General features: G+C 39.7%; 1 protein-coding gene and 2 long non-coding RNA genes across 4 annotated transcripts in view; 1 reads left to right on the forward strand and 2 right to left on the reverse strand.

Moving 5' to 3' along the window:
* Positions 1–26,389, forward strand: part of ZMAT4 (zinc finger matrin-type 4) — a 248,788-nt gene that overhangs the window by 114,646 nt on the left and 107,753 nt on the right. Inside the window, exon 3 of the mRNA XM_008143861.3 lies at positions 1,105–1,261. Coding sequence (XP_008142083.1) covers positions 1,105–1,261 — 157 coding nt within the window. The remainder of the gene's footprint in view (positions 1–1,104; positions 1,262–26,389) is intronic.
* LOC129150110 (uncharacterized) lies at positions 3,837–12,635 on the reverse strand. Its single transcript, XR_008556838.1, has 3 exons — positions 12,543–12,635; positions 4,851–4,964; positions 3,837–4,246 (listed from the first exon to the last, which is right to left on the reverse strand). It is a non-coding gene; the product is annotated as an uncharacterized LOC129150110 (long non-coding RNA).
* Positions 16,182–26,389, reverse strand: part of LOC129150112 (uncharacterized) — a 32,564-nt gene continuing 22,356 nt past the window's right edge. For both annotated transcript variants that reach the window (XR_008556841.1, XR_008556840.1), the window contains exon 3: positions 16,182–16,265. This is a non-coding gene — a long non-coding RNA (uncharacterized LOC129150112). The remainder of the gene's footprint in view (positions 16,266–26,389) is intronic.

Raw genomic sequence — 26,389 nt, forward strand, 5'->3', positions numbered from 1 at the left:
AAGAGTTAGTTTTCTGCCACATAATTTGCAAGGCAATACTCTCTCCAGCAGTCTGGACATCTTATTATTATGCAAAAAAATACACAGTATAATTCCCTTTCTCCATCCCATCCTCACCCTAATCCTTCTCCCCATGCCATTTTAAATTGCACTCCCTGGGCTTGCTAGAAATAAGAGAAGGTCCTATTGTGGGGCCAGAGACTCGTCCAGGGCCTGCGCTAACAAAGAGACGCTTTGCTATTACTGTTCCATTAAGGAATAGATTAACTCCTTATCTGAGAGTCCACTTTACCCTCAATTTCCAACTAGGCAGGAGGGGAGCCAATGGATTAATCTTCCCCTGGCAAAATATAGGCAATTGATGATGTGTGCACAATAGCCAGGTCACATGGTCTGACAAAGGATTTATTTTTTTCTGATTCATGTTTCATTTTCATCAAATCTTACAAAAGAATAAAAATCAAGCTGGATTTCAGTTTTTGGGTGTGTGGCATTTAATAACCTTCATGAAGAAAAGGAAAATTACACAAACTCACATAGAAAATTCTGCCAGCATGGTCATCAGAGCTTATAGATACACAAATTAATTATGAAAAATATTCTAGCCCTTAAATAAATCTTAAAAATTCTCTTTGAACACGTGGCCCTGTAGCCTGGTGATGCTAAAATTGGTCAAAGGCAGAGCTGAATGTCAAATGATAATTTCTGCTAAATAATTCAGGTCACCCGAACTCTGATATTTTACCTATTTTAATGAGTATAATGGGTGCAATTAGAGGCTGTTTTCCTCACGGCGCCAGACACAATATGTTCTCCCCTAATTGTGGGCTCCTTTTTCATCTGGTAATTCCTATCTGAACATTTGTCCTATATTCCCAGTGCCTGGCAGCAGCAGCCACTAAATAAATGTGGGGTGAAGTCAGGAACTGAGTTAAGTTTTGATGCTTATCATGAAGCACAAAGAGATTGCAGAGCAAAAACTAGACATTCCCATAAGAAAGTCTGTGGTCAGTTTCATCTGCGACAGAATGGAATGGGAATAAAGACATCTTAGGACTTGGGCTTCTCTCTAATGTTATCTTTTTTTTTTCCCTCCCCTGGCAGGGAAGTGGTGCTGATATGGTTGATAAGAACAAGTGCTGCACACTCTGCAACATGTCTTTTACCTCAGCGGTGGTGGCCGACTCCCATTATCAAGGCAAAATCCATGCCAAAAGGTTAAAACTGTTGCTAGGAGAGAAAACGCCACTAAAGGCCACAGGTATGTGTGCGATGCGCAATCGTGGGGAGACGCTGGAGTTCAAGCAGCGTGCCTGTCTCCTTAATTCTGCTCCCTCTTCAGTGGTGGCTGCCAGAATCGGAGACTCATAAGCAGATGTCCTTCCAAACCTAAAGGGAGGGGGCAGGAGCCCCCGGCAAACCTTACTGTCATGGACCGTTAAGTCCAATAGCAGGTGTTCTTTCTGAACCTTGCTCCTTTAGATCTGTAATCTGGCAGCTTGCAATTCCTGAAAGGCTGTTTACCTCCTGCAAGATGTTGTCTGTCATACTTATTGTATGTTATGTAAGATATTATATCTATTATGCAAAAAACACTGTTCTTCCCTAGCTTCAGTCTGCAATCAGTATGGTAACGGAGAGTGTGCTGGGTGTAGCGGGTACATTCCCTCTCAGGCCTGTATGGTGCAGTACGTCTTGCGGGGAAGAGGAAAACTGCAGTTGTGAAAAACATTTAAAAAATATATATATTTTATTGATTTTTTACAGAGAGGAAGGGTGAGTGATAGAGAGTTAGAAACATCGATCAGCTGCCTCCTGTACACTCCCCGCTGGGGATGTGCCCACAACCAAGGTACATGCCCTTGACCGAATCGAACCTGGGACTCTTCAGTCCGCAGGCTGATGCTCTATCCACTGAGCCAAACTGGTTAGGGCTGAAAAACATTTTTGTTTGCAGACATCTGAGTTGGTGTTTTTTTTTAAAAGAAATTTTCTATTTAGAATAAGGTGTTTTAAATATAAATCTTAAATCCTTATTTTTAGATGTTAAACATTATTTGCTACAATTTTTTAAAATATTGTTTTTATTGATTTTAGATAGGAAGGGAGAAGGGAGAAAGAGAAACATCAGTGATGAGAGAGAATCATTGATCGGCTGCCTCCTGCATGCCCCACACTGGAGATTGAGCCCACAACCCAGGCATGTGCCCTGACAGCGAATCGAACCATGACCTCTTGGTTAATAGGTTGATGCTCAACCACTGAGCCACTTGGGCCAGGCTATTTGCTATAAATTCAATAATCCATTATTATTTATTTAATTATTGAGGTAACATTGGTTTTAACATTACATAAATTTCAGGTGCTCACCACCGAAGGTCTAGTTTCTATCTGTCTCTGCACCTTTGACCCCCTTTACCCATTTCACCCTCTCTCTATTCCTCCTCTGGTGACCACCAATCTATTGTCTGCATGAATGAGTTTGTTTTTGTTTTTTGTATGTTCATTTTTGTATTTTTTTCTTCACAATTGAATAAAAACACACGTTTTTTGTCCTTTCTCATCTGGCTTATTCAATGAGCATTCAAGGTCCATCAATGCTCTAGCAAATGACAACATTTCATCTTTTTTTTATGAGAGTCAACCTATTAACTTTCACAATAAAAAGCTGACATATTGATAGCATTTGGCCTTCTAATTGCTTAACTAAATATTTTTTCAGGAGTCTATCAAAGCACAAAACTAAAAATACTGTTTTAATTTAATCAAGGTAGGCTATTTGAACAAGGCGTACATTATGGTGAACATGTTAACTAGAATAGGTTATACTCCCAAGAAGTTGGGGGTGTATTTCATGATGACTATTCTTTCAATGCAATTAAAATTTAGCAGTTCATTTTATCCTGCTGTCTAATGAATCGTGAATAAATCGTGGGTGTAATTCTTTTTTAAATGGTATTTTGGAATTTGGAGAATGTATAAAACAATACTTGGCTTTTATCCTCAGCATTGTTTTTCTTAGGAGAAAGATCTTCTTTTACTTAGAGAATAGCAAGAAATCTTTTCACTGTATTTTTCTACTTAGTCTAACAAAAGAATACTGTTTTTGCAAAGGTGGCTTTGACATTCAGATATAGGATAGGGTTGTGAAACATGAAATCTGGTGACAAGCTCAGCCTATTTGGGGGCATACTCTGTGTATGAGCATTTGATAAGCAACCACTTGATTGAAATTCCTGATTCTTGCTCTTTAAAAGGTTGGATACTCACCTTGTAACCTACACCCCTTCAAATCTCTTAAAATAGACACCTCAAAGAAACAGTCCCTAGAAAAATTTTTTCTGTTTTCCATGAATGAGCAACTAGCTCATTTGTTCTCTCTGCCTCAGCAGATGATTGCTATTAAATTTAAGTTTAGAGGTAGAGATGGAAGAGGAGCTGTACCATTGTTTATCACATTAAGTAGCAAACGGAGAGTTATTATTTCTGCAGAAAAAATCACCACATGGCAAAAATAGTTCTTTGTGAATTTAAATATATCCTCAAGATCGCCAAGTGCAAGTGTGTTTTCCTGAATTCAAATACCCTCAGAGCTGTAAATAGAACTTGGCTGTAATTTGTTAGTTGCCATCAATATTCCAAAAGAAAAATCAAAAGCACTTAAGCTAAAATCTTTATGCAGTGCCTTTGCTTTGGTGTCCATAGAACTGGCCCAGTCCTCACTGTGGCAGAAATCAGGTTGCTGGGTAGGCAAGTAGGGAATGGGGGTGGGTGGGTGGAAGAGCACTACCTGTGTGTGGGGCTGTGGGAAACAGCATCCCCCTTCCTCACCTTGCTCAGAGTTCTCAGGCTGCACATCACTGTTCTGAAGCTTATCCTCTCATCCATTTTCTTCTAATGATGCTTCAAGCAGAAAGAATCTTGAAAAGTGGCAACATCCGATAGACCTGAAGGGCTTGGGAAGTGAAATTGGTTCCTGGGCTTGGGTTAGGGTCAACCCAGCTGCTGGCAGTGAGCAAAGGAAGCAGTATATCCTGATAGAGAGAGGTGAGTCCTTAGGTAAAAGTGGAAGCAGAGGGTAGGCTAGGGAGGTGTGGCACAGGATGGGGTTTGAGGGCTTGCTAAGGAGGGTAGAACCTAGCAATGGAGAGTCTGGGCACGGAGGTCCTGCAGAGGCTTGAGCAGGGCACCAGCATCAGGAAAGTCTGGCAGGTGGAAGCAAGGTCCTGGCTGCCGTCGTGTGGGTCTAGGGAAAGGAAGGGCTGTTAAAAGTGTTGCAGGGCATCATTATTTAAGAGCACTGGGCTGGTAATCAAGCATAAGGAACATGTCAAAAACCTGGTTCCCAGACCTAGGCTATAGGTGAGGGCTTGGTCTCAAGCACAAATTCAGTTACTACAAGTACAGGATAAGGACCAAGAGGCACCAGAAATGATATCCAGAGGCCACGGGCTTCCTGAGCTTCCGTGCAGCCCCTTTAGCCCTTTTCCTGTCATGGTTCCTGCAGCCCAGCCCAGCAGCAGTTCCTGAAAGACTTCACCCTCTGAACTGTGGCTGCCCTGTGCACATCTAGGAACTGCTCTGCCTAATCAACCAGCTTGGCTTCAAATTACCTCTATAATGAAAACAAAAAGGGGAAAAAAAACACATATAAAACTCAAGAAAGTGAATCAAGATCCAGAGCGAAGCAATTCTCCTGCTCAGGTGTGCTGCTTAAGCTGCCCCTCCATGAATAATGGGCTCTTTGAACTGTAGTGTTTTCTGGGCAGGAATAATTGAAGCACGACTCATTGCTTCTCCTAGCTATTCCATGTGTTGAGGGTGAGCAATTGGTGCCTGTGAATCATTACCTTTCCTCCGACTCAGGGTGCCTTGGGCTCACGCATCAGCTGGGTATCCTGCCAAATTAGCTGTCATTTTAGTTGTCTTCTCCAGGGTACATGTTTACTAGAATTCCTGAATCACTGGAACAAAAACCAGTTTCAATTCTTGGTTAGTGTGTTTCAGAATCTCTGTTCTAGTTCATGCTATTCTAGATCCTGCTGCAAGATGAGAGCCGAGGGAGGACTCTTGACTCATCGTGTTCTTTCAGGGTCAGCAGACCAAAGCATGGAGATCTTGCCGAGATCAGAGGCCAGAGTGAGGTTGCCATAGTCATGTCACACTATGAGGAGCATTGAGGGGAGACTCAGAGGCCAGAGGCCAGAGGCCAGACAATGAAGAGCGTGAAAATCCTCTCATTGGAGGAAGAGTGAAGGAAGCAAAGGTTGTTAAGCATGGAAAAATGATTACTCAGGGGTAAATAATTTGGAAGACTGTCATGAGAAATATTCATGTTGTATGTATGTGAGTGTGTGCACATGCATGTATGTGCTTGGTTGCAACAAATATAACCAATGAGTGAGTAGAAAATGAGGGAATTAGATCTGAGCTCAAGATAAGGAAGAATTTATTAATATTCAGAGATACTTAAAGGTAAAATGTGTAGCTGTGGGAGCTGCTAATCACTTGGCAGGGCATTTTCTGAGGGGGTTCCTGCATAATTAGCATACATGACATTTAAAGTCCCTAGATTATATAGTTAGCCTGAATGACATTAAATTCCTCCTACCCTGAGATTCCCCTCCAGAATCTACAGGTTTGACCCACTGACATAATATAGCAGCAATAATACTGGCCTGGGAGTCAGGAGAAGGAACTCAGGCTCTAACTCTGCCTAGTTATATAATCTTTAGTAGCTCTGTTATCTTTTTTAACCTCCGATTTCTTATCTATCATTTAATTCTATTGTGGATGAAGTGATCTTACTGACCCTTATCAGAATAAACAATAGATTTAAAAGCACTTTTGGGAGGTGGGGGCTGGGTGAAGGTGGGCAAAGGGTGGGGGGGGGAGAGGGAGACATGTACAATAGTGCCAACACTAAAAAATTTAAAAAAGAAAGAAAATTAGAAGGTGCTCTGAGCATTTGGTAAATGAGTTAATAAGGGATGTGGCTCCTTTCCTCTGTTAGAGCCTCCGACTTCCTGATTAACATGGGCTGTTCACACACTACCTTGGGAATAGCATATAGGGACATTCTGTTGTGATTCCTTCGAGACAAATCTTTCTGGGATCATTTCTATGAACTGAGGTGAGCCTGGCACTGGAGCTGCCCATTCGAGAGACAGTGCTGGTGGGCATGGGGAGCATAGACTGTGAATTCAGGGGCAGAGGATGGCCATGGAGCTGAGGAGACAAACAGGCTCTGGCATTAAGAAAACCTGTCAGGAGGGAGATGCAGCCACCAAGCTGGGGGCAGGACCATGGATCTGGGCCTGGGGCCTGGCAAGTAGAGACCAGAGTAAGTCATTTTCTAGAGGGTAAAACAAGGAACCGGACACCATAATGAGGGCCCAGAAAAGGGCATAGATCTTAGGAATTCAGAAGAGGCTGTTATCAGAGTAGAAACATAAGTGATAAGAGAGCTAGAAGCTTAATGCCAAACTTCAGAGATCAGACTGCTCCAATCTTGCTCATTTAAGCTGGGATTAGCCCCAGAGACTGCTCACAGGGAGCTGACTCTGGGTGAAGGTGAGTACTTCCAACAGAGTGGAGAGGACAGAGCCCTAAGGTTGTGCACTTCATGGTTGCTTTTCTGGGCTCCTGTGCACTGAGCTGTGGTTTTTTCCAAGTGGCTGCCTGGTTGACCTGTAAGGACATATTTAGGTCTGCCTTTGATGGATCCCCAAAGGCAAGATCACTGACTGTAGGGGACCAAATAGTGCTATCTAAAAATCTTCACATCCTAATCCCCAGAACCTGTGAATATGAGTTGCATGGTGAGAGGAATTAAGGTTGCATATGTAATTAAGATTCCTGATGTCTAAAATAGTAATACAATAAAATTGTGTTATTATAAGGAACTAAATTTGTGGTAATTTGTTATAACAGATATCGAAAACTAATACAATGACCTAAGTAAATACTTGGCCAAATAGGGTACTGCTTCATGTGTATTTCACACATTTCCCCCCGGCGAAGCTCAAATTCCACGCAGGGAACACTGATGTAACTGTTGTCGGGGACTTACCTGAGGGGCAGGAGTATATCTTTGTGTGATAGTCTTATTCCTCAAACACAACTTATTACTGTACTGTGCAACATTTTGGTGACTATTTCCTATGATATCCAGACTCAGTCTTTCTAGTTCACAGGAGCTGCACAAGTTAGCTCTTCTCTATCTCCAACCCTATTTCCTCTGTCTTCTCAATACACACTCTAAAATGTACCCAGAGGCCCACAGTGCCTTTTCTGCTGGTATCCTATATCCAAGATACCCTTTCCTCTTCTTGTCATGGATTTAAACACCTTCCATCCTCCAAGGTTCAGTTCAAGTCTCAACCAATCTCTGGATTCCCTCCTGCCTTCTAGAAATTGCAGTTAATACAGTGTGGGCTGTGAAGTCAGACATATCTGGGTCCCACTCTTTATTAGCTGAGGACTTCACTTGCCTGAACCTCCTTTTCCTAATCTGTACAATGGGTATATGCCATTACTTATATCAAATGATTTCCATGATGATTACACCAGCTGATTAATAAATGCAAAGTGCTTATCACAGTGCCACATAGTCAGAGTTCAGTAAAAGTTAGCTCTGTCTACTTAGGAAATTAAGCTATTTTTATTTACTCTGCTCTGAACTCTGTGCTGTATAATTTTGCACTTAAAATATTATATTGCCTACTAGAGGCCCAGTGCATGAAATTCATGCATGGGGGGGTGTGTCCCTCAGCCCAGCCTGTACCCTCTCCAATCTGGGACCCCTCTCACAATCCAGGACTGCTGACTCCCAACCGCTCACCTGCCTGCCTGCCTGCCTGCCTGATTGCCCCTAACCGCTTCTGCCTGCCAGCCTGATTGATGCCTAACTGCTCCCCTGTCAGCCCGATTGCCTCCAACTGCCCTCCCCTGCTGGCCTTGTCCCTCCCAACTACCCTACCCTGCAGGCCTGGTTCCCCCCAACTGCCCTCCCCTACAGGCCTGATCACCCACAACTGCCCTCCCCTGCTGGCCATCGTGTGGCGGGTGGCCATCTTGTGGGTTGGAGTGATGGTCAATTTGCATATTACCTCTTTATTATATAGGATTGTACGAGGTTGCTCCCATTGGGTGAGTCTCCTTTCCCCTGTGGTCTGTAAGTGCTCCTCATCTTCACACTGATTCTTCTGCTACATTCTGTACACAGCTGGACTGCCATGTTCTTCTTCCTCACAGATAGTGACAGGAGAATGTAACCTGCTGTTCCCTTCCTGCCTGAGGATAAGTGCAATGTAGTAACATAGGACAGGGTACAAGGTCTCAGAAACCTTGGGGAGAAGAAGAATTGAAACAGCCATGGAAATCTGCCAAATGAGACATTAATCCAGTGCGACTGGGCAGAGAGGGGAGACAGGTGGCAGCTAATAGGAGTGAGCAGGAGATCAGATTTGAGCAGAGGTTAAATTGGAGGATGGGAGAAATGGTCTGAGTGCCTGAGAGGCTGGCCCCTGAGGTTTTGCATTGTGTGCCAGGGGCTTGGCTGTGTGCCGGGAGGGAACCAGAAATGTGTTGGCCTGGACATCCAGGTGTAGACAAGCTGATACCAGAAAACATAGGAGGGAGAAGCATAGTCAGAGGCATAGGGTAGGGACAGAGAGGAGCTGTGAGAAAGGAAGAGCAAACTCCTGATTGAGAGAAAATCAGGAGTTTGGGAGGGAAGCTGAGTCAGGAGTCCCAGGGGCATTGGGTATGTCAGATGGAAGCAAGGCTGAGCAAACTCAGATGTTAGGTATTCTGCCAAATACATATCATCTCTGTGACCTCAACTGCCCTGCCTCATGTAATGCCACACAACTTCTAGCTTCTGACTCCAAGTTCAACAGCTGCTTGCCATTCAACTCCTCCAGGAGTAGTGCAGGAAGTCCTATCTAGCTTTAAATCAGGGGTGGGGAACATCTGGCCCACGGGCCTTCTTAGGCCTGCAAAATCATTTGGTCTGGCCCTGCCAAGGCATTATGGGTGAGTTAATTAAATGTCTGACCAAATATAGCAGCTTAATTTTAAGTTGATAATTTTGCATGGCCCATGAACGATGTTAGAAATATCCAAATGGCCCTTGGCAGAAAAAAGGTTCCCCACCCCTGTAGTGGCGCTTCTCACTGCATGGAGCCTCAACCAGTTGCAGTCCCACCAGGCTTTCTGGCCAAAGTTAGTTCATGCTACATCCAGCATGGCACCTTGTTGCCAGGTGACCACTCAGAACAGCAAATATCCACTGTCAGGGATAGAAGCAGCTTTTGCAGTTTCCTTATCTGGTACCTGCTTTAAGAGAGTTCATAGCCTGAAGATTTCCTTTCATTATTTTCATTATTTTCTTAGCTCAGTTCCTCTCAACAAACATCCTGTGATGTGGGAATACAAAGGTGGATAAGACGCCCTTGCACTTCTCAGTATTACCATGTAGGAGGAGGGAACATATGCACCTGACTACAATGCACAACACACCATGAAAATCTACAAATACAAGAGTATACTGAAGAACTGTTAAAATAACTGCACTTTGCCCTAGCTAGTTTGGCTCAGTGGATAGAGCATTGGCCAGCCTGAAGACTGAAGGGTCCCATGTTTAATTCCAGTCAAGGGCACACGCCTGTGTTACAGGCTTGATACCCAGTAGGGATCATGCAGGAGGCAGCCAATCAATGATTCTCTCTTATCATTGATGTTTCTAACTCCCTCTCCCATCCTCGTTGAAATCAATAAAAATATATTAAAAAATAAAATAACTGCACCTGGAAAGTTCTGAGAATAATTTATGAAGAGAGATGTTTACATAAGGCCTTACTAACTATATAACTTATGGGGATTTGTTAGGGGGAGTTCTCAATATCTCATAGGAATCCTATATCTAGATCAAGTTTTCTAATCTCAAGAGTATTGACATTTCTGACTGGATAATTCTTCATTGGGGTGTAGGGAGCTGTCTTGTGTATCACATGATGATTAGCAGTATCCCTTGCTTCTCATTAGATGTCAGGAGAATCCCTCTAGTTTTAATGATAAAACATGTCTCCAGACATTGTCAAATGTTTCATGGGGGGCAAGGCTGACCCCACTTGAGAACCAGTGATCTAGAACAGGGTACACTTAGCAAAATAGGGCCTGAGGACTAAATTTGACCTGATACTGCCTATGTTGTATGTCAGAAAGCCAAAAATCATTTTCATGTTTTTAGATGGTTAAAAAAATTAGAAGAGGAATGTTTTGTGACATATGGAAAACATATAAAACTCATACTTCTGTGTCCATAAATAAAGTTTTATTGGAACACTGTCACATGCATTTGTTTGCGTTCCATTTAAGCTGCTTTTGTGCTACAATGGCAGTCGAGTAGTTGTGTCAGGGAGCGTACAGTCCACAAAGCCTAAAATATTTGCTACATGGTCCTTTATATAAAAGGTTTGTTGACTCCTGATCTAGATAATGAATGATCTCGAGGGAGAGGCAGGAAGGAGAGAATGGCAGGGGTATGGGTGCACATATAAAATGGAAGCATTTTCCAGGGCCATGCACCTTTGAGTAGCTAGGGTGGCACTGAGATAGGGATTGGTGTACAGATGAGACTGGGCACAGAGGAAAGTTAGAAATACGTACCTTGGGGAAGTACCTTAAGACTAGAGAATGAGGAAAACCCAGTGACTCTCCCTTGTTAAGCATAGAGAGGCCCTCCAGAGAAGCTACAAGATTTGAGTGATAGCAAATGTCTCAAGTAGGCCTAAAATTCAAAACATTTATGAAAACTAAATTGAGGAAATTATAACCAGATTTTGCCATAATCTTAATATGCTTATATCTACTGATTGAAAAAAATATGTTTTTATTGATTTTAGAGAGAGAGGAAGGGTGTGGGAGAGAGATAGAAACATCAATGATGAGAGGGAACAACTATCGGCGGCCACCTGCATGCCCCCTACGACTGGGAATCAAACTAGCATACTCTTGGTCCATGGGTCTACACTCTCCACTGAGCCAGACCACCTGGGCAGTATCTCCTGATTTTTAATTCTTATTTGAAGTCTGAGATCCAATCTGTATTAGTTTCCCAGGGCTGTAGCCATAAAATTGCATAAACTGTGGGTTGCTGAAAAAAAATAGAAATTTATTCTCTCACAGTCTGGAGGCTAGATGTCTTTGCTCAAGGTGTGGGCAGGGTCATGCTCCTTCTGAGGGCTCTAGGGAAGAATTCTTCCTTGTTTCTTGCTACCTCCTGGTGGCTCCTTCCTTGGCATTCTAGCTGTATCACTTCAACCTCTGCTTCCCTTGCCACTGTCCTTCCCTGTGTCTGTGTGTGTGCTCTCCTCTACTTATATAAACACCAGTTACTAGATCAGGTTCGGAACTAATCCAGTATGAGTCAACTTTGCTTAACTAATTACATCTGCAAAGACCCTATTTCCAAATAAGTTCACATTCTGAAATTTCAACTGGACATAAATTCTGGGGGAACAATTTCAACACAGTACATAAGCCACCTTCATTTAACTGATTGCAACTGATAAAGGTCAGGGACCTCAATATCATTCTTGCTGGCTAGTGATTTTTCCTCTTTCTTTCTTTCTTTCTTTCTTTCTTTTTTGATAAACCCATAAAAATAAGATAGTTGGAATAAGAATGAGATTGAGTTCTTACTCCAAACCCTAAAGAACATCCTAAAAGAAAATTTCATTTAACTGTTCTTAATAATATTTTCGAAGAGAACATAAATTATTTAAAAGAAATTTGAAGCCGAGGGGAAAAAAAGCTTTAAATTACAGATATTCCTCATTGTGTACTACTAATCAAAGGAGAATTTAAGATTACCCATAATCTAAATGGTTATGTACTATATTTATGATTAACAAGAACATTTGTCTGTGGCAGAGACATTGCTCATCTGAAACTCATTTGCTTTCTACATTCCCCAGACTTCACATTGATTGTGTTTAGGTGTAATTTGCATTATTTTAAGACTAGCCAAGAAGACAGCAGAGAGCCATTCAACCTACATTAGACTTTGCAAGACAAGAAAGACGCCTTTGTTGTGATATTTTGGTGGTGTTTCTTATTTCAGGATAGTCTAATCTATCTGGTTGATACACTGTCCTTTAAAGTTACTGTTTCACATATAAACTTTTATGAATACTTCTATCATTCTTAACAAAACTGGATATTGAGCATTCACCTTTATATAATTCCCAGCAGTACCTTTTCTTTCATTTTTGATCTCTATGAATTTGAACTTGCCTTAGAGGTATGTAGGTTTTAACATCTTAATGATGCTAGAAGATGGATAGTGGGCAGTTCTGAGGTCAGTTGCTAAGGCATCACACCACCACCTCTCAGTTGATGACTGTATATAGAACACTTCCTGGCACATAGTAGACATTTAATAAATAATTGTTCGATAAGTAAAAATTGGAAGCATGCATTAGAATAATGATAGACATTTACGTATCTATAGTTTTATTTTCAAATTAAGTTACCTTGGTTACTTAAATTTCAGTTAAATAGGGTGATCAAAGGTAGTTGTTTTTCATTTTTACAGGAAGTGTCATGCCTGTTCATTTGCTTGACTTTAAAAAACTCCTTTTCTCCTGATAAAATAGGTAAAATACGGAATAATGTAGAGTATGAACATAAGCTCTAAAATCAGACCTAGTTTTAAATTCTGGTTTTATCTCTTGAATCTTTACAAGTTATTTTAACTCCCCTGCCCTCAAATTCATATTTTAAATTTATGGGTATTTACATTATATCTATATATATAAAAGGCTAATAAGCAAAGTATCCCCTTGGGAGTTTGACCGGGAGACCGGGAGTTCAATCGCTCACTATGATGTGCGCTGACCACCAGGGGGTAGCACAGAACATGGTGGGCAACCAGCGGGGGGAGGGGGAGAGGGAGGGGCGTGGCACTGAGAAAATGTGGGAAGGAGGAGGCGGGGGACCAGTTTGGCTCTGATTGCCAGCCAGGCCTAGGGACCCTACCCGTGCATGAATTTCATGCACTGGGCCTCTAGTAATTATTATAATAAAGGAGAAGATATAAGTAAAATACATAATATAGTGCCTGCCATATGATTCAGTTGAGTGAGTATATTATTGTATGTTAATGTATGCAAGTGTACACATACACACACACAGTAGATCCTCATTATTTGCAGATTCTGTATTTGTGAATTTACTTACTTACTGGAATTTATTTGTAACCACAGAATCAGTACTCATGGCACTTCCATGGTCATTTGTTGACATGTGCAAAGTGGTGCAGATCTTGAGCTGCTCCATTTGCAGGTTCTCAGCTGAGGTTGACAAGGTTGACTCTACTCTCTCTTTCAGCTCTCATACTGTGGACAGTGCCCTTTTTGTAATCTATTTAGTACCAGGTTTTTAAAATTTTTGTGTTTTTTGTTGGTGATTTTGCCATTTTAAATGGCTCCCAAGGATAGTGCTGAAGTGCTGTCTAGTGTTCCTAAGTTCCAAGAAGTAGTGATGTGCCTTACAGGGAAAACAAACTGGTTCCAGGCATGAGTTATAGTGTTGTTGGCTTTGAATGAAACACATATTAAATAAAGTGTCTTTAAACAGAAGAACATATAAAACAAGCTTTTATATTGATCAACTGATTAAAATGTGGTGACCATAGGCTCACAGGAACCTAAACCTTGAACTTCCCCAAGAGCAATGGTTCAGTGTTCGCAATTTGTAACCACAGAATCAGTACTCATGGCACTTCCATGGTCATTTGTTGACGTGCAAAGTGGTGCAGATCTTGAGCTTGGAGACTTTACAGAAATACCTACCGTGAGTAATAAGAATTAACTGTCTACATAGCAAAATTAAGTTTGTATTTATTATATTTATAAAAAATAAGTTTTAAAAAGTCTGTTCATCTCTCAAAAATGAAATAAAAATACATAATATTTTAAAGATCCTGGGATGTCGTAAAACTGTAATTGAGTAGACTGAATGTAACCTAATAATAAAATCAATTATTATAATTGATAATTATAAAGATTTGGTATCAGAAACATCGCATTTATTATTTAATTCAATCATCATAGCAAACACAAAGTATAAAGTATTATGTCTCTTATACTGATGAAGAAACTGAGACCCTGCAGAGTAAAGTAACTTGCTTGGTGTTACATAGTAAAATATATAATTGGAGCTTGAACCCAGGGCTTCTGATTGTACATTCTAGGACCTTGCCTTGATTCCTAGATGGTGATAAATAATGCTTCATAAAATGATCTATAGATTTTTGCTTGCCTAATGAACAGTACCATTCAAACCCCAAGGTTCTCACAAAGATGACTGGAAGCAATAAAGCAACAAAGACAGATATTTAGAAACCTTAAATCAAGCATTTCTCATTTGTAGGAATAGTGAACAATGTGGGAAAAGGGACAGATAAGCAATGATCTTGTCAACTCTGCTTGTCTTCTGTGTAAGTGTGTTTATTGTATATTTCTCTTCTAAAATCTTGTTGGTTTTCTTTTTCCCTTCCTTCGGAAGATGAAATAGACAGAGCTTCAGAACTTTTCTATAAATTTCTATGTCACACAGAATTGCTTATTTGAGTTTTCTGTTGAATGAATAAAGATTTGTTTGAAAGTTACATAAATTCAAATTTTGAATAATACATGTGCTTCAGGTTCAATCAACACCTTGTATTTGCATATAAGATTTTATATGCCATGGCAGTTCTATCATCTGATTCAGGTTATTTGGTTTGCCAGGCATGATCTGTCTAGATACTTATTTTAATAGATGCAAACAATAGTTTGTCAAACAGGCAGCCCTTTCTTAGTGACGCATTTCCCTTGAAATTAGGAAAGTTGGCCTGTCATCTCTAGATCAATGTGTTTGTTCTGATGATGTCTTTGGCTTTTTGAATGCTTACAAATATAATAAGGAATAGAGTCATAGAATTGCAAGCTAGAAGGTGCTTACCAATCATTATTTTAATTATCTAGTTTTCCCAGTGATGAATCTGAGGCCTAGAGAGGTGAAATCATTTGCCCAAGGGGACACAACTGCCTGGTGGCAAAGAGACTTCTGTGGCAGCAGTGTTTCTACAGTCTCACACTGTCAGAAGAAACCACATCAATCCAGCTATTGACTACTTTACAGTGAACAGAGTTTAAGTGAATTAACAATGTGAACTAAATTCTTTTGGTCACTACTTCTGTAAAGTGGATCAAAAGAGGCTTTGGACAATGCTTAGGTCAAGGCTACTGTCTTATTTTATATTAGATGATCAATAAAACAAAGGATCAATGATTAGGTAGAATGAAAGATTTTAACAATGAGGCTATTACCTAGGTGACTTTCACAAATCCTTTTAAATACCATAAACTCAGTTTTCTCCTTTGGGTGATCAAATAGTGGAGTAATATTGTTAAGAATTTCAGAAAGCTTTATGATGCAGTTATCCCTTTATTTTAGAATGTTCTTTAATATATTTTATGAAGGAATATAGTAGAAAAATAAAATAATCAATTTCCTGTGCTTCCTCTGAAACTGTCAATAGGAGATGTAGTTAAAACTTGGAATCTGTACACATAATGCATTGCTATTCAGAAAAAAACAGAGTGAGAGATTTTCTGGCAATAATTCTTGCCATCTATTAAAAATAAGAACCTTAAAACTATCTAGTCTATGAAATTGAAAAGGCACTTGTAAAGTAAACGTCCCATCTAAAATAATTGGCAGTCAGTGTCCCAAACTACATTCTCATCTTTTGAAATATCTATATAAACATCAGCCTTAAAAGCTTGCTTAGTGCTTAGTTTGATTTCTTTAATAATCAGATGCAAGAAGTATGAATTACTGGGTAGCACTTGAGTACAGTAAGTATCATGTTTATTTATATTTTGTATCAATTTAAATTACATCTATCCTCTAGCCCTGATGATTGGTTAGAAGGCCAGTCTCAGTCATTCTCTGGGTACCCTATCCATCTTTTGGGTCATACAAGGGCCTAGAGGCATTAGGTATCCTCAAAGAAGCCTCTCAGCCTATGCGCTCTCACTACTTTATGACCACGCAGATGGTGTTGAGTGCTGTGTGTCCACAGGCTGGCAGTGAAGCCAGGGCTTCCTCAGAACGGATCTCACTCACCTTCTCCCTATGCAGGCAGTCCTATTCCTCCAGGTCAGTGATTTCCATGGATGGTCCCATCTCCTTTGTGCCAAGCTAGGCTATGGAAGAGAAGGCCAAAGCCCCATTGTAGACATTCAAAGGCACCAACTTAGACATACTGGTTTTAAGATGCGTAGGTCTCTATCCATTCTTGCAACCCTCTTTTTTTATGGGCCCTGAGAAGCAATTATTTTCTTAATATCAGGCACACCCCTCTTTAAACATTCAGGTCCCTTTGTCTCTCAGAGAGCCCAGAATAAATGCATTGTTTATTGTCTCCCGAGGGTAGGGAAAACCAGACCTCAGGGCTTAGCTCTCAGTATGGAATTCAATGGAAACACCTCTTATTTTATGAAGTGAGCCTATAGGCAAATAAAGCCACTAAGTAAATTATCAATAGCCACTTCTGCTATATAAATTGTCAGGTGACACAGAAAGATGACATTTCATGTTTTCTTACTCTATTTCCAGCTGTCAGAGAAGCTGTCTGTTGTGTAGGATTTTCTGCTACATGACTTTCTTCGATTGTCTGCTGAGCACACACTAGTTTATGGCTCTCATTATAAATCCATCCAAGGTTTTCAAGAGGATTTATGGCCATTTTGATGCATTATTAATTGCCAAGGTGAGATTAAAGGGCCCCAAGTAAGCCTTGGCAATTCTTTTGGAGGAAGCCATTCTTATTGTTAGTGATATTGGCTAAAGACATGATCTGGGAGTTCTGAGTGCCATACTCAAAGCTGAAAGATATGAAGGTCTTTGGAAGTCAGGGGTCTCAGCCAATTGCAGGCATGATTGCTGTCCTATGCTACCTGTTGAGACCACTTAACTGAGAAGCAGGGGACGGGGGTTAATGGAGTACTCATGAATTCTCTCTGTAATTATATCTTGATTAGTGCAAAGTGCTAATCATTATTTTGCTTTTCAGTCAACAGAGCAGATGAAATCTCAATATCTGGACCTTTCATTTTCAGTTAGTAAATATAATAAAACAAGAGTGCTGATGGTCAGAGAGGAAAGAATTGGCTCTGGCATATACATGAATATTTTAGTTGATCTTAATGCAAATGCCAGGTTATTTTTAATAAAAATAAGTCAGAAACATGTCCATACATTTGATTAATTATGATGATTTAATCTTCAAGTATGTTACTTTTTTTTAAAGTTATGTTTTATCCTGAGACTGAGATGTAGAATAAGTTATACATAGAAATTCACAGACTCCTGACTTAACATCTTATCCATCTCACTGTTCCAGTAAAATTTCATTTAATTCTAAGTTCCAGCTTCTGGTGTGGTTTAAGTGCTTCCCCCTCCACCACTAGGCATTGATAATGCTCACATTCTACAAACCTTATCAGGGGCAGTAAGCATGTCTCAGCATCATGCACCAGCACCCTTAAACTCCCTCTCTTCTAGAGGCCTTCCGTTTTAAGCTTAGTCTGTTTCCTGTGTTTAGTGACTTTGGAAAACAGCTTGCCATCAGTCCAAATTCCATAATCCTCTATGTATCTCAGTGTTATTAAGTCATATTTTTGCTTCCTTTCTTTTGGCTAAGTATTTCCAAATTCTTTAACATTACTCATATATCTTTCTTCCTCAAGCCATCTCTCTGGCTCTTCTATGTACTTCCTTTATTCTACAACACATCTGTTTGCTATCGTAACTGCAGACTTATGACTAGCTACTTAAACATTTCACTACCAGTAGATGAGCTTTTTTGACTTCCTCTTACCAGAGGCAGAACTAATGTGTGTGGGACAGTGGAAAAACAAGGGGGAGGAGTTAGGAAATCTGGGTTCCAGTCTTAGTCTTCTCTGTGGCCAGGATTGGGAAATAACTTTTATCAAGCAAGCAATTTTAATCCTCACAGCAAAGGTCTGAGGTTGAACCATTAGCCCCATTTTATTGTAGGAAACATCGGTATAGTTAAAAACCCTGAGTTTTGTTTTGGTTTTATTTTAAAACCTGAGTTATTTTCTCTAGAACTATTGTCTCATGATTTTTTTAGGAAGCACATAATCTTCTGTAGAATTAATACAACATAATAAAGTAGTTCTGTGAAACTATTTAAAATATTTTCATTCCATATTTCAAGCTCCATGAGGGCTTGGGTGGTGCTGTATGCCTACTGTGACAGCACATACAGTCAAAGGAATAAAACATGAAAACATAGAGGCTTGGTAAGATTGACAAAAGTGAGGCCCATCACAGATGGTATCCTTTAAGTCCCATGGTTTCCAACACTGTATACACACTAGAAGTACCTACAGAGCCTTAAAACTTATCAATGCTCAGTCCCATGCCACAGAATTCTGATTTAATTGGCCTGGGGTAGAGACTAGAGTCCATAAGTGTTTAATCTCTCCCAGCTCAATCTAACCCTCAACCAGGGATGAGAACCACTGAATCCTAATTTCAGTGCTTTTGAAATTTATTTTGCATATGAACCAAGTTAAGTGCTCACAAATGTAGATTCTCATCCAATGGTGGAGGGATGGACCTGAGATTTTCATCTTTAATAAATTCCAGGTGATGTGGAAGCTCTTGGTCTGTGGCACACACTGACCAAGAAAGCCTGAAGTGCCATCCTTGTTGGCTGTTAATAGCACCCTTGTTCTAAAAACTCTTCAATAGAAATAATTTAGATTCTTTCTCATGCACTCCCTTTAGTGGTGTCTGCTTGGCAATGAAGTGTGCAAATTGTGGTCAAGCCATAGTTTAGCTAATGATTATGGATGAAACATCTACATGATTCAGACCCTGGGAAAGTTTCTGTTCCCTCAGGAACTGAATTAATCTAATGATTTTCTAATACTTATCTGCAAAGTCTTATTTAGCCCCAAACTGCTTCCTTGTTTGCACTCATCTTTTGCCCACCAACCACATTGCTCAATATGAAAAGCAGTGGTGTAAGGCAATGGTCTTTAAACTCTCAGGAAAACCTTATTGCATTGGTATCTGATACTCAGGATTCTCTTGATCCAAGTGTTGGGAGGCAGCTCATATGATGGAGCACAGTAGCTCCACCTGTCTCACAATCTGACCTCAAGAAGTTCTAGAGCTGTTTCGTAGAGCTGACTCAGAATAGCTTCAAACCTTCAGATTTAGCCATTTCTAAGTGACAGTTAATATAAAGTACTTTATTTCTAGATTAAATCTAAATAGATCTATGCAAAATATGTGTGTAGCTAATATTCATTGTTTTAAATACAAAATAGAGGGATTTTTTTTATAACTTGCAGGCTATGGGTTATTTTTTTTTTAAAGTATTTTTATTGATTTTAGGAGAGGGAGAGTTAGAAACATCAATGATGAGAGAGAATCACTGATCAGCTGCCTCCTGCACTAGGGATCGAGGCCACAACCCAGGAATGTGCCCTAATCAGGAATCAAACTGTGACCTCCTGGTTCATAGGTTGATGCTCAACCACTGAGCCATGCTGCCTGGTTTGGATTATGGGTTATTAAGGCCAATGTTATTTTCATGGATAGATGTTTATGGTAACTCACAACTGAGATTAAATGGAGTAATCAGGAGATCCCTTTTTGGGGGAGGTACTCTGGCTGATGGTGAAGAAAAGGGTAGATGCACACATTTTACTCAGGGACTAACTTCCCTAAAATTACTTCTAAAGTTTCAGCTTCATTCCAGCCCAGGCCAAAAGGCCACCTTTTCTCTCTGTCTTCATCTAAACCCAGCCTGCACTTTATCTTCCGCTGAGCTTCTGACACTGATCACTCTTCTCATCTCTGAATCTTCTATAAATATTCATAGGCTGTAAGAAATGATCCGGGAAGCTGGCTCTCTAGTTGAATAGCTGATGCTGCTGGATAAGTAGTAAATCATTCCCACCCCTGGATTAAGTGAAATCAGGAAATAAAGGCAGAATGAAAAGAACAAAAGCTAGTATCAGATCCCAGGTTTCAGCTCACCAGCCCCCCTCAATACTGCCTGTGATCTGGGTGATGCCCTCCAGCTCACTAGTCTAAGGATGACATCTGCTGGGGCGGGCACCGGGGTGGCAGTGAGTCATGAGTCCCTGTCAGGGAAACTCACTCTGCCCTTCTGAAATTCTGCTTCTTGTCTGAGGTTTATGGGAAAAGGCATTTCTAGGAGCACCCAATTAGCAGGTCCTCAATTCTTGCTCAAACATCCTATAGTAGTATGATGTCATAACTGTTAGTGTCCAGACGACTTAGTAAGTATTTACCAGTATGTGCTAATAACAGCAGCCATCTGAAAAAATAGTACACATATACTGAAAAAAAAATTTAACATTTGTATTTCCTTCTTAAGCAATCATATTGGGCACTGCCTAATTTATCAAATCTTGAAATTAGATTGGACATTGTCATCTTTATTTCCTGTTCCTCATTTATTGGTTGGATGAATTGGAATAACACAGCAGCCTTCAATAATCCAGCTTCACAGGAAAATTAACTCACTGGAGCATCTCATATTGAAACTCAACTACCTGGAGATAGTGGTTCCCATGGTGTCAGAGAGATGTAGCTATCCTTTCATCAGAATTTTAAAATATTTTATGGACCTCCTGTATATTCATTGCATCATTTCAGTGCACTTCTGTGCAGAGTTTGGGAACTGTTTGGCCATAGCCAAATATTTTGACCCTGAACTCAGAGGGAGTAAAGCACCCTCACTGAATATTGTTTGAAGATGGAATGCCATGAACAAATTACAGACAAAGCTCAGAGATATTGCACTTCAGTTCCAGACCACCGTAATAAAACAAGTATTGCAATAAAATGAGAAGCAATCTTTTGCTGGTGGAGGGTCTTGCCTTCCATTTGTAAAAAAAAAACCACACACAACATTTGTGAAGTGAAATAAAGCAAAGTGCAATAAAATGAGGTATGTCTGTATACCCACAATGTAACAGCTGTTTTAAAGAGACAGAAAGGACGCTATCACATCATACTAGCTGGATGTCCTAATGTAAAACCATGATTCCTTCTCTTACATAGATAGCTTTTGTCTTTTTTGTTTTTTAAAATATATTTTTATTGATTTTTTACAGAGTGGAAGGGATAGGGATAGAGAGTCAGAAACATCGATGGGAGAGAAACATTGATCAGCTGCCAACTGCACACCTCCCACTGGGGATGTGCCTGCAACCAAGTTACAAGCCCTTGACCGGAATCAAACCTGGGACCTTTCAGTCTGCAGGCCAATGCTCTATCCACTGAGCCAAACCAGTCAGGGTGCATAGATAGCTTTTGGGAGAATTAACTGCTCCCTTCATTCAACAAGAGTTTTTTGTTGTTGTTGTTGTTGTTGTTGTGTGTGCGTGTGTGTGCGTGCGTGTGTGTGCGTTTAGCACATGCTATGTGCCAGGCTCAGTTCTGAGCACCTGGGATACATCAGTGAGCAAAACAGATAAAGATCCTTATCCTTGTGAATCTTACATTCTGTCTCCCTGTTTTCAATGAATAGAAGAATGAAGAGCAGCATAGCCTTTGGGTTCTTTTGTATGTGTGACTCTCTCTATGCGTGTGTATAAAAGCTGATGGGAGAGGCAGAGAGAATGATGAAGCACATATGGCACAGTGTTAACAATCTGAGAGCCTGAGGGGAGGGTACAGATAAGTTCTTTGCACTATTCTTGCATCTTTTCAGTAAATTTAAAATTACTTCAAATTTTAAAAAAAGTAAACAAATAAATAGAACCAGAGATATTAAAAATGAAATATTGGAATATTTCCCATTAAAAATGAGAAAGCTAGAAAAGGACTTTTATCTCTTCTAAAGTTCTATTTAATGGCCTATTTTCAAAGATTAGGATTTTGCAGAAAACAGGCATACTTAAGATGTTTAGAATCTAATCAGTGGCTGAAACTAGAGGGAATTATTCTATATTAATGAAAATCAATGATCTATGAATACTATATTAATGAAGACTGATGATATATGTATTTAGTGAGAGTGAGAAAGCAATTCCTGTTAATGGATTGATTATATTTAGAGTGTTGATACAAAATTGAGTTGGGATGATGTTTCCGCTAGGTCATCTCATCTTTGTTTACTCTCTGGAAGTGTTTAATGGCACATACTTTGGAACACGGGAAAATTGATTTAATTTCCTTCATGGCATAGAAAAAATTAGCACATGCTTTCCCCCCGCTCCCCTTATAGCCTTGGATAACAGAATTCACTTCCAAGCATATCATGTGAGAAGGAAGAGAGATTCTTTATTTTATCAGAATAATTAGAGCCATTTTTGGATCTGCTATACAGTGGAGAAATGGCTTTCCCTGTATCTTTTGGAAAAGTAGGAGATGTAATAGGGTCTTTCATGTATTATTCTGACTAAGCCAGCATTTTCCCAGCCCATTTCTTCCCCAAATCAATAAGAAATTAATAAATAAAAAAATTGCAAATAAAATCTTCTGAGATTTAATTTAAGACCTAGTTGTGGCACCACAAGTCCCCTAAGCAGTGTTGTCTAGACTTTGCACTAAAATAAGTTAGCATGAAATATGGCCCATGTATAAGTGATAAAATATAAATGTTCTCCCTCTGCAGCAATGAGTATATATCTATGAGTATAAAACAAATCACCCAGAATCCACAGCTTAGAAACAATTGTTGCTAAGATTTTCATTTATAACCTTCTAGTCTTTATGTATAGTTGCATGTGTTTGTATAATTTAATAATAAGTAATTTGGTTTATACCCTACATATACTAGTAAACAATATCGTTTTTTAAAGATTTTTTTCTTGATTTTTAGAGAGAGCAGAAGGCAGAGGGAGGGAGAGAGAAACATTGATGTGAGAGCAAAACATCAATTGGCCACTCTGACCGGGGATCCAGGCCGCACCCAGGCATGTGCCCTGCCTGGGAAATGAACCAGCAACCCTTCGGTGCATGGGACAATGCTCAACCAATTGAGCCATACTATCCAGGGCTAAACCATATCATTTAGTTTACTTTATATCCCAAACATTAAAAAAAAAAAACACCACAGATTTTTTTTATTAATGCCTGGTATTTCAGAGTATAGATGTACACAATATATTTAATTTATCATCTAATTTATTTTTCTCTCTTTAAAAAATATATATTTTTATTAAATTCAGGGAGAAAGGGAGAGGGAGAGAAAGATAGAAACGTCAATGATGAGAGAGTACTATTGATTGGCTGCCTCTTGCATGCCCCCCACTGGGGATCGAGCCAGTAACCCATGTGCCCTGAGAGGGAATCAAACTGTGACCTACTGGTTCATAGGTCAATGCTTAACCACTGAGCCATGCAGGCCGGGCTCATCTAATTTATTTTTAATCCCTTAAAGTAAGTTTAATGAAATCATTAAAGATTTAAAATTTAGCTTTCATAAGTTATTTATTAAACATAAAAATCCCGAGTTGATATTTACTGAAATTCACTAGTATTTTTTTTTTCATTTATTCTTCATGTGATTGTTGAGTATCTGCCATGTACACACATCCTCTGTGAGAGATACAACGAAAATCTGCTTTGAGACCAGACTTTGCACAGTTTGCATTGAGCGTTTTCCTGCAGGAAAAGGGGGCCTGTTTGGAAACTGAATTGTCAATCTACACTGACAGCTGTCTCCTCAGGCCAGCAATGACTGACCCAGTCAAATTGAACTCTTAACAGCATTTGCAGAAAAAAACAGTGATACTTGCTGAAGAATTCCTACTGTCATTGTTATTTTGATTTAGGATAGGAAAAAAAGAGGAGGGGAGGGCAGTTTATCAGAGGGACTAGAAATCAGAAAAATTATTTTAGAAACAGTGCATATTTCCAAGTAATCCCCACTGAGAACAGGTGTTGAAGCCTAGAAAATGTGTTCTTACTCTACAGTTTATCTGTATGTTTATTTGGCCTATTGCTTCCTGAGCATCATAAGAAACCAGTTGACACTGAAATATAGTGCTGGTCTTCAAATCCCAAGATCTGGTCTTTGCTATTTCCTTTGCTGCTTTTTATGAGGGGGCCTAATACTAATTGATTTACCACCATCCCCCGGAACTTCAAGCTACCTCATTGGTCAAATGGAATTTGAGGGCAACTAAAGAAAATACATGAAATAGATATAATGTATTAATTGCAGAATATCACACAACTTAGATTAACTTGTATTATGGATATGAATGCCTTAGGTGAGAAAACCACATCCTTTCAAATGAGTAAATTCCTTAAACTATTTCAAAAGTTCCCAAGTCCTTTTTGAGAATGGGATAATTTTCGTTATATCAAAACCTAGAAAGCATAAGAGAGAGAGAAGGGAATGTTAGTAGAAACCCCAGGTGTGGGGGTTGAAGGGTACCCCAGGTCCCTGGTTCAGAAGATTGATAGGTAGTTGAGAATCCCATTGTCTGTTGACTGTGTTACCCCCTAACCTGGCTAAGGACACCCGCTTGGTGATCTGACAAGTGAAGCTTTGAAATCTATTGGTGGATCCTCTCTGCTTGGTTGAAAGTGCTCCTGCTCTAGGCTCTTGAACAATTGTTGCCAAACTTTTCACTAACTCCTGTTTCTCCACAGTGATGTTAAATCAGGTCTGACCCAGAACCTGGGTGACCAACTCATTCCTGTTTGCCCAGGACTAGCACTTGAAAGATCCACATCCTGGGAACCCTCTCAGTCGTAGGCAAACTAGGGTGGTTGGTACCAGGCCAGAAGCTTGGAGTGATGTCTGGATGCCATGATAAAAAATAAAGCAGAGTAGATGGCTTCCTGTTTGAAAGTAAACTTTCTAGAATGATGTGCATATCTGCCCACTCTGAAATACATAGAAATAGGCCACTCCTACTTCTCTGTAGATTGGAGTGTGTGTCACACAGCTCAGTGGTTGGTGAGTCCAACTCAACCCTGAGTTCATACTTTGATTCAAAGATCTTTTCATTCCCCTCATACTGCTTAGTTTGCCTTTATATGAAATATAAACTGAATTGAGATTGGTGAAGACAGTTGGAAACAAAGCATAAGAAAATTAAATTTGGGGCCTATACAGAGGACAGAATTATTAAAGAGGAGAAGCTATAGTACAGATGCAGCATCAAACTACACCCTTAAATGCAAGATAAGATTACTATCTTATTTGACAAATATTCTATTGTGCATCAGTCCTGCTAGAATGTGGTGCATAAAGTATCAATTGATAAATTTGACTCTGAAGTGTTTTTTTAGGGTCCAGTTTAGAAGGAAGTAAATTATGCTTCAAGGGTCAACATTCATTCAGATTGCAAACATTTGATATGTTTTCTGTTGTCGTTAAAAACAACAGGCAGCTATAAATCCTCAAAAATTGATAAGGATGCAGGAAACTTTGGAAGCAAAATCCAATTTCCTTCAGAAAAGTGGATAGAAGTCCTTTCCCATGCAGGTCAACTGCATATTTGTAGCTTCTTATTAGAATTTCTAAGTCACAGCAGAATGATACTGGGTGACTGCCAGGATGGTAAGGCCCACGTTTGAGCTTTAGTTTCACATCGTGATTTATGACTGAATCTGGCAATGAACTTTTAAAAGAAGTATTATTTCTCTAAGTCCTTATTTCTCTTAGAGAAATAATAGCATTGTTTCATCCAAGCTAGTTAAAACATTCTTGCCTGATGAAATCTCTGAGTAGAGAGGAAAATACTTTCTTGAGATATTGTTCCACTGTAGGCATTTCTTGAATTACAATGTCATTCAGCAAATATTTATTTCTATATCAGTTATTTAATCTAAAAAAATAAAAGTTTACATAAAAAATTATTTGAAAGCTTGGAGGGTTAATTAAGTGGTTGCTTACCTTTTTATTGAGCTTCCATATCTCAGCTTTTCCTTGAATGACATTCAGCTGCCCTCCGAATCACAGAGGGAAAGAACAAGCAGAAAGTACTCCTGCATGACATTATAACTGATGGGCTATGTGACAATTTACTTTTCTTTGTCTTCATCAAAATATTTGGATCAGAAATTTTCCCCTTAATTAAATTAAGTCCTATATAAAATAGATGACTGAGGTCTAGAAAAACAAATCTCTTTGCTTAATAAGAAGTATGAAAAGAGTCCTTAGGGGTAGCAAAATGAACATTGGTCTTGGAAACAAAGGATTTGGTTTGGAGTCCTCCCTTTACCATAACTGGTTATCTCACCTTCAGTAAATCATTTGGTGTCTCTGAAGTCCATCATCAGAGACAATAAT

Source organism: Eptesicus fuscus, chromosome 8, assembly GCF_027574615.1.
Source record: "Eptesicus fuscus isolate TK198812 chromosome 8, DD_ASM_mEF_20220401, whole genome shotgun sequence".
Taxonomy (NCBI): Eukaryota; Metazoa; Chordata; class Mammalia; order Chiroptera; family Vespertilionidae; genus Eptesicus; species Eptesicus fuscus.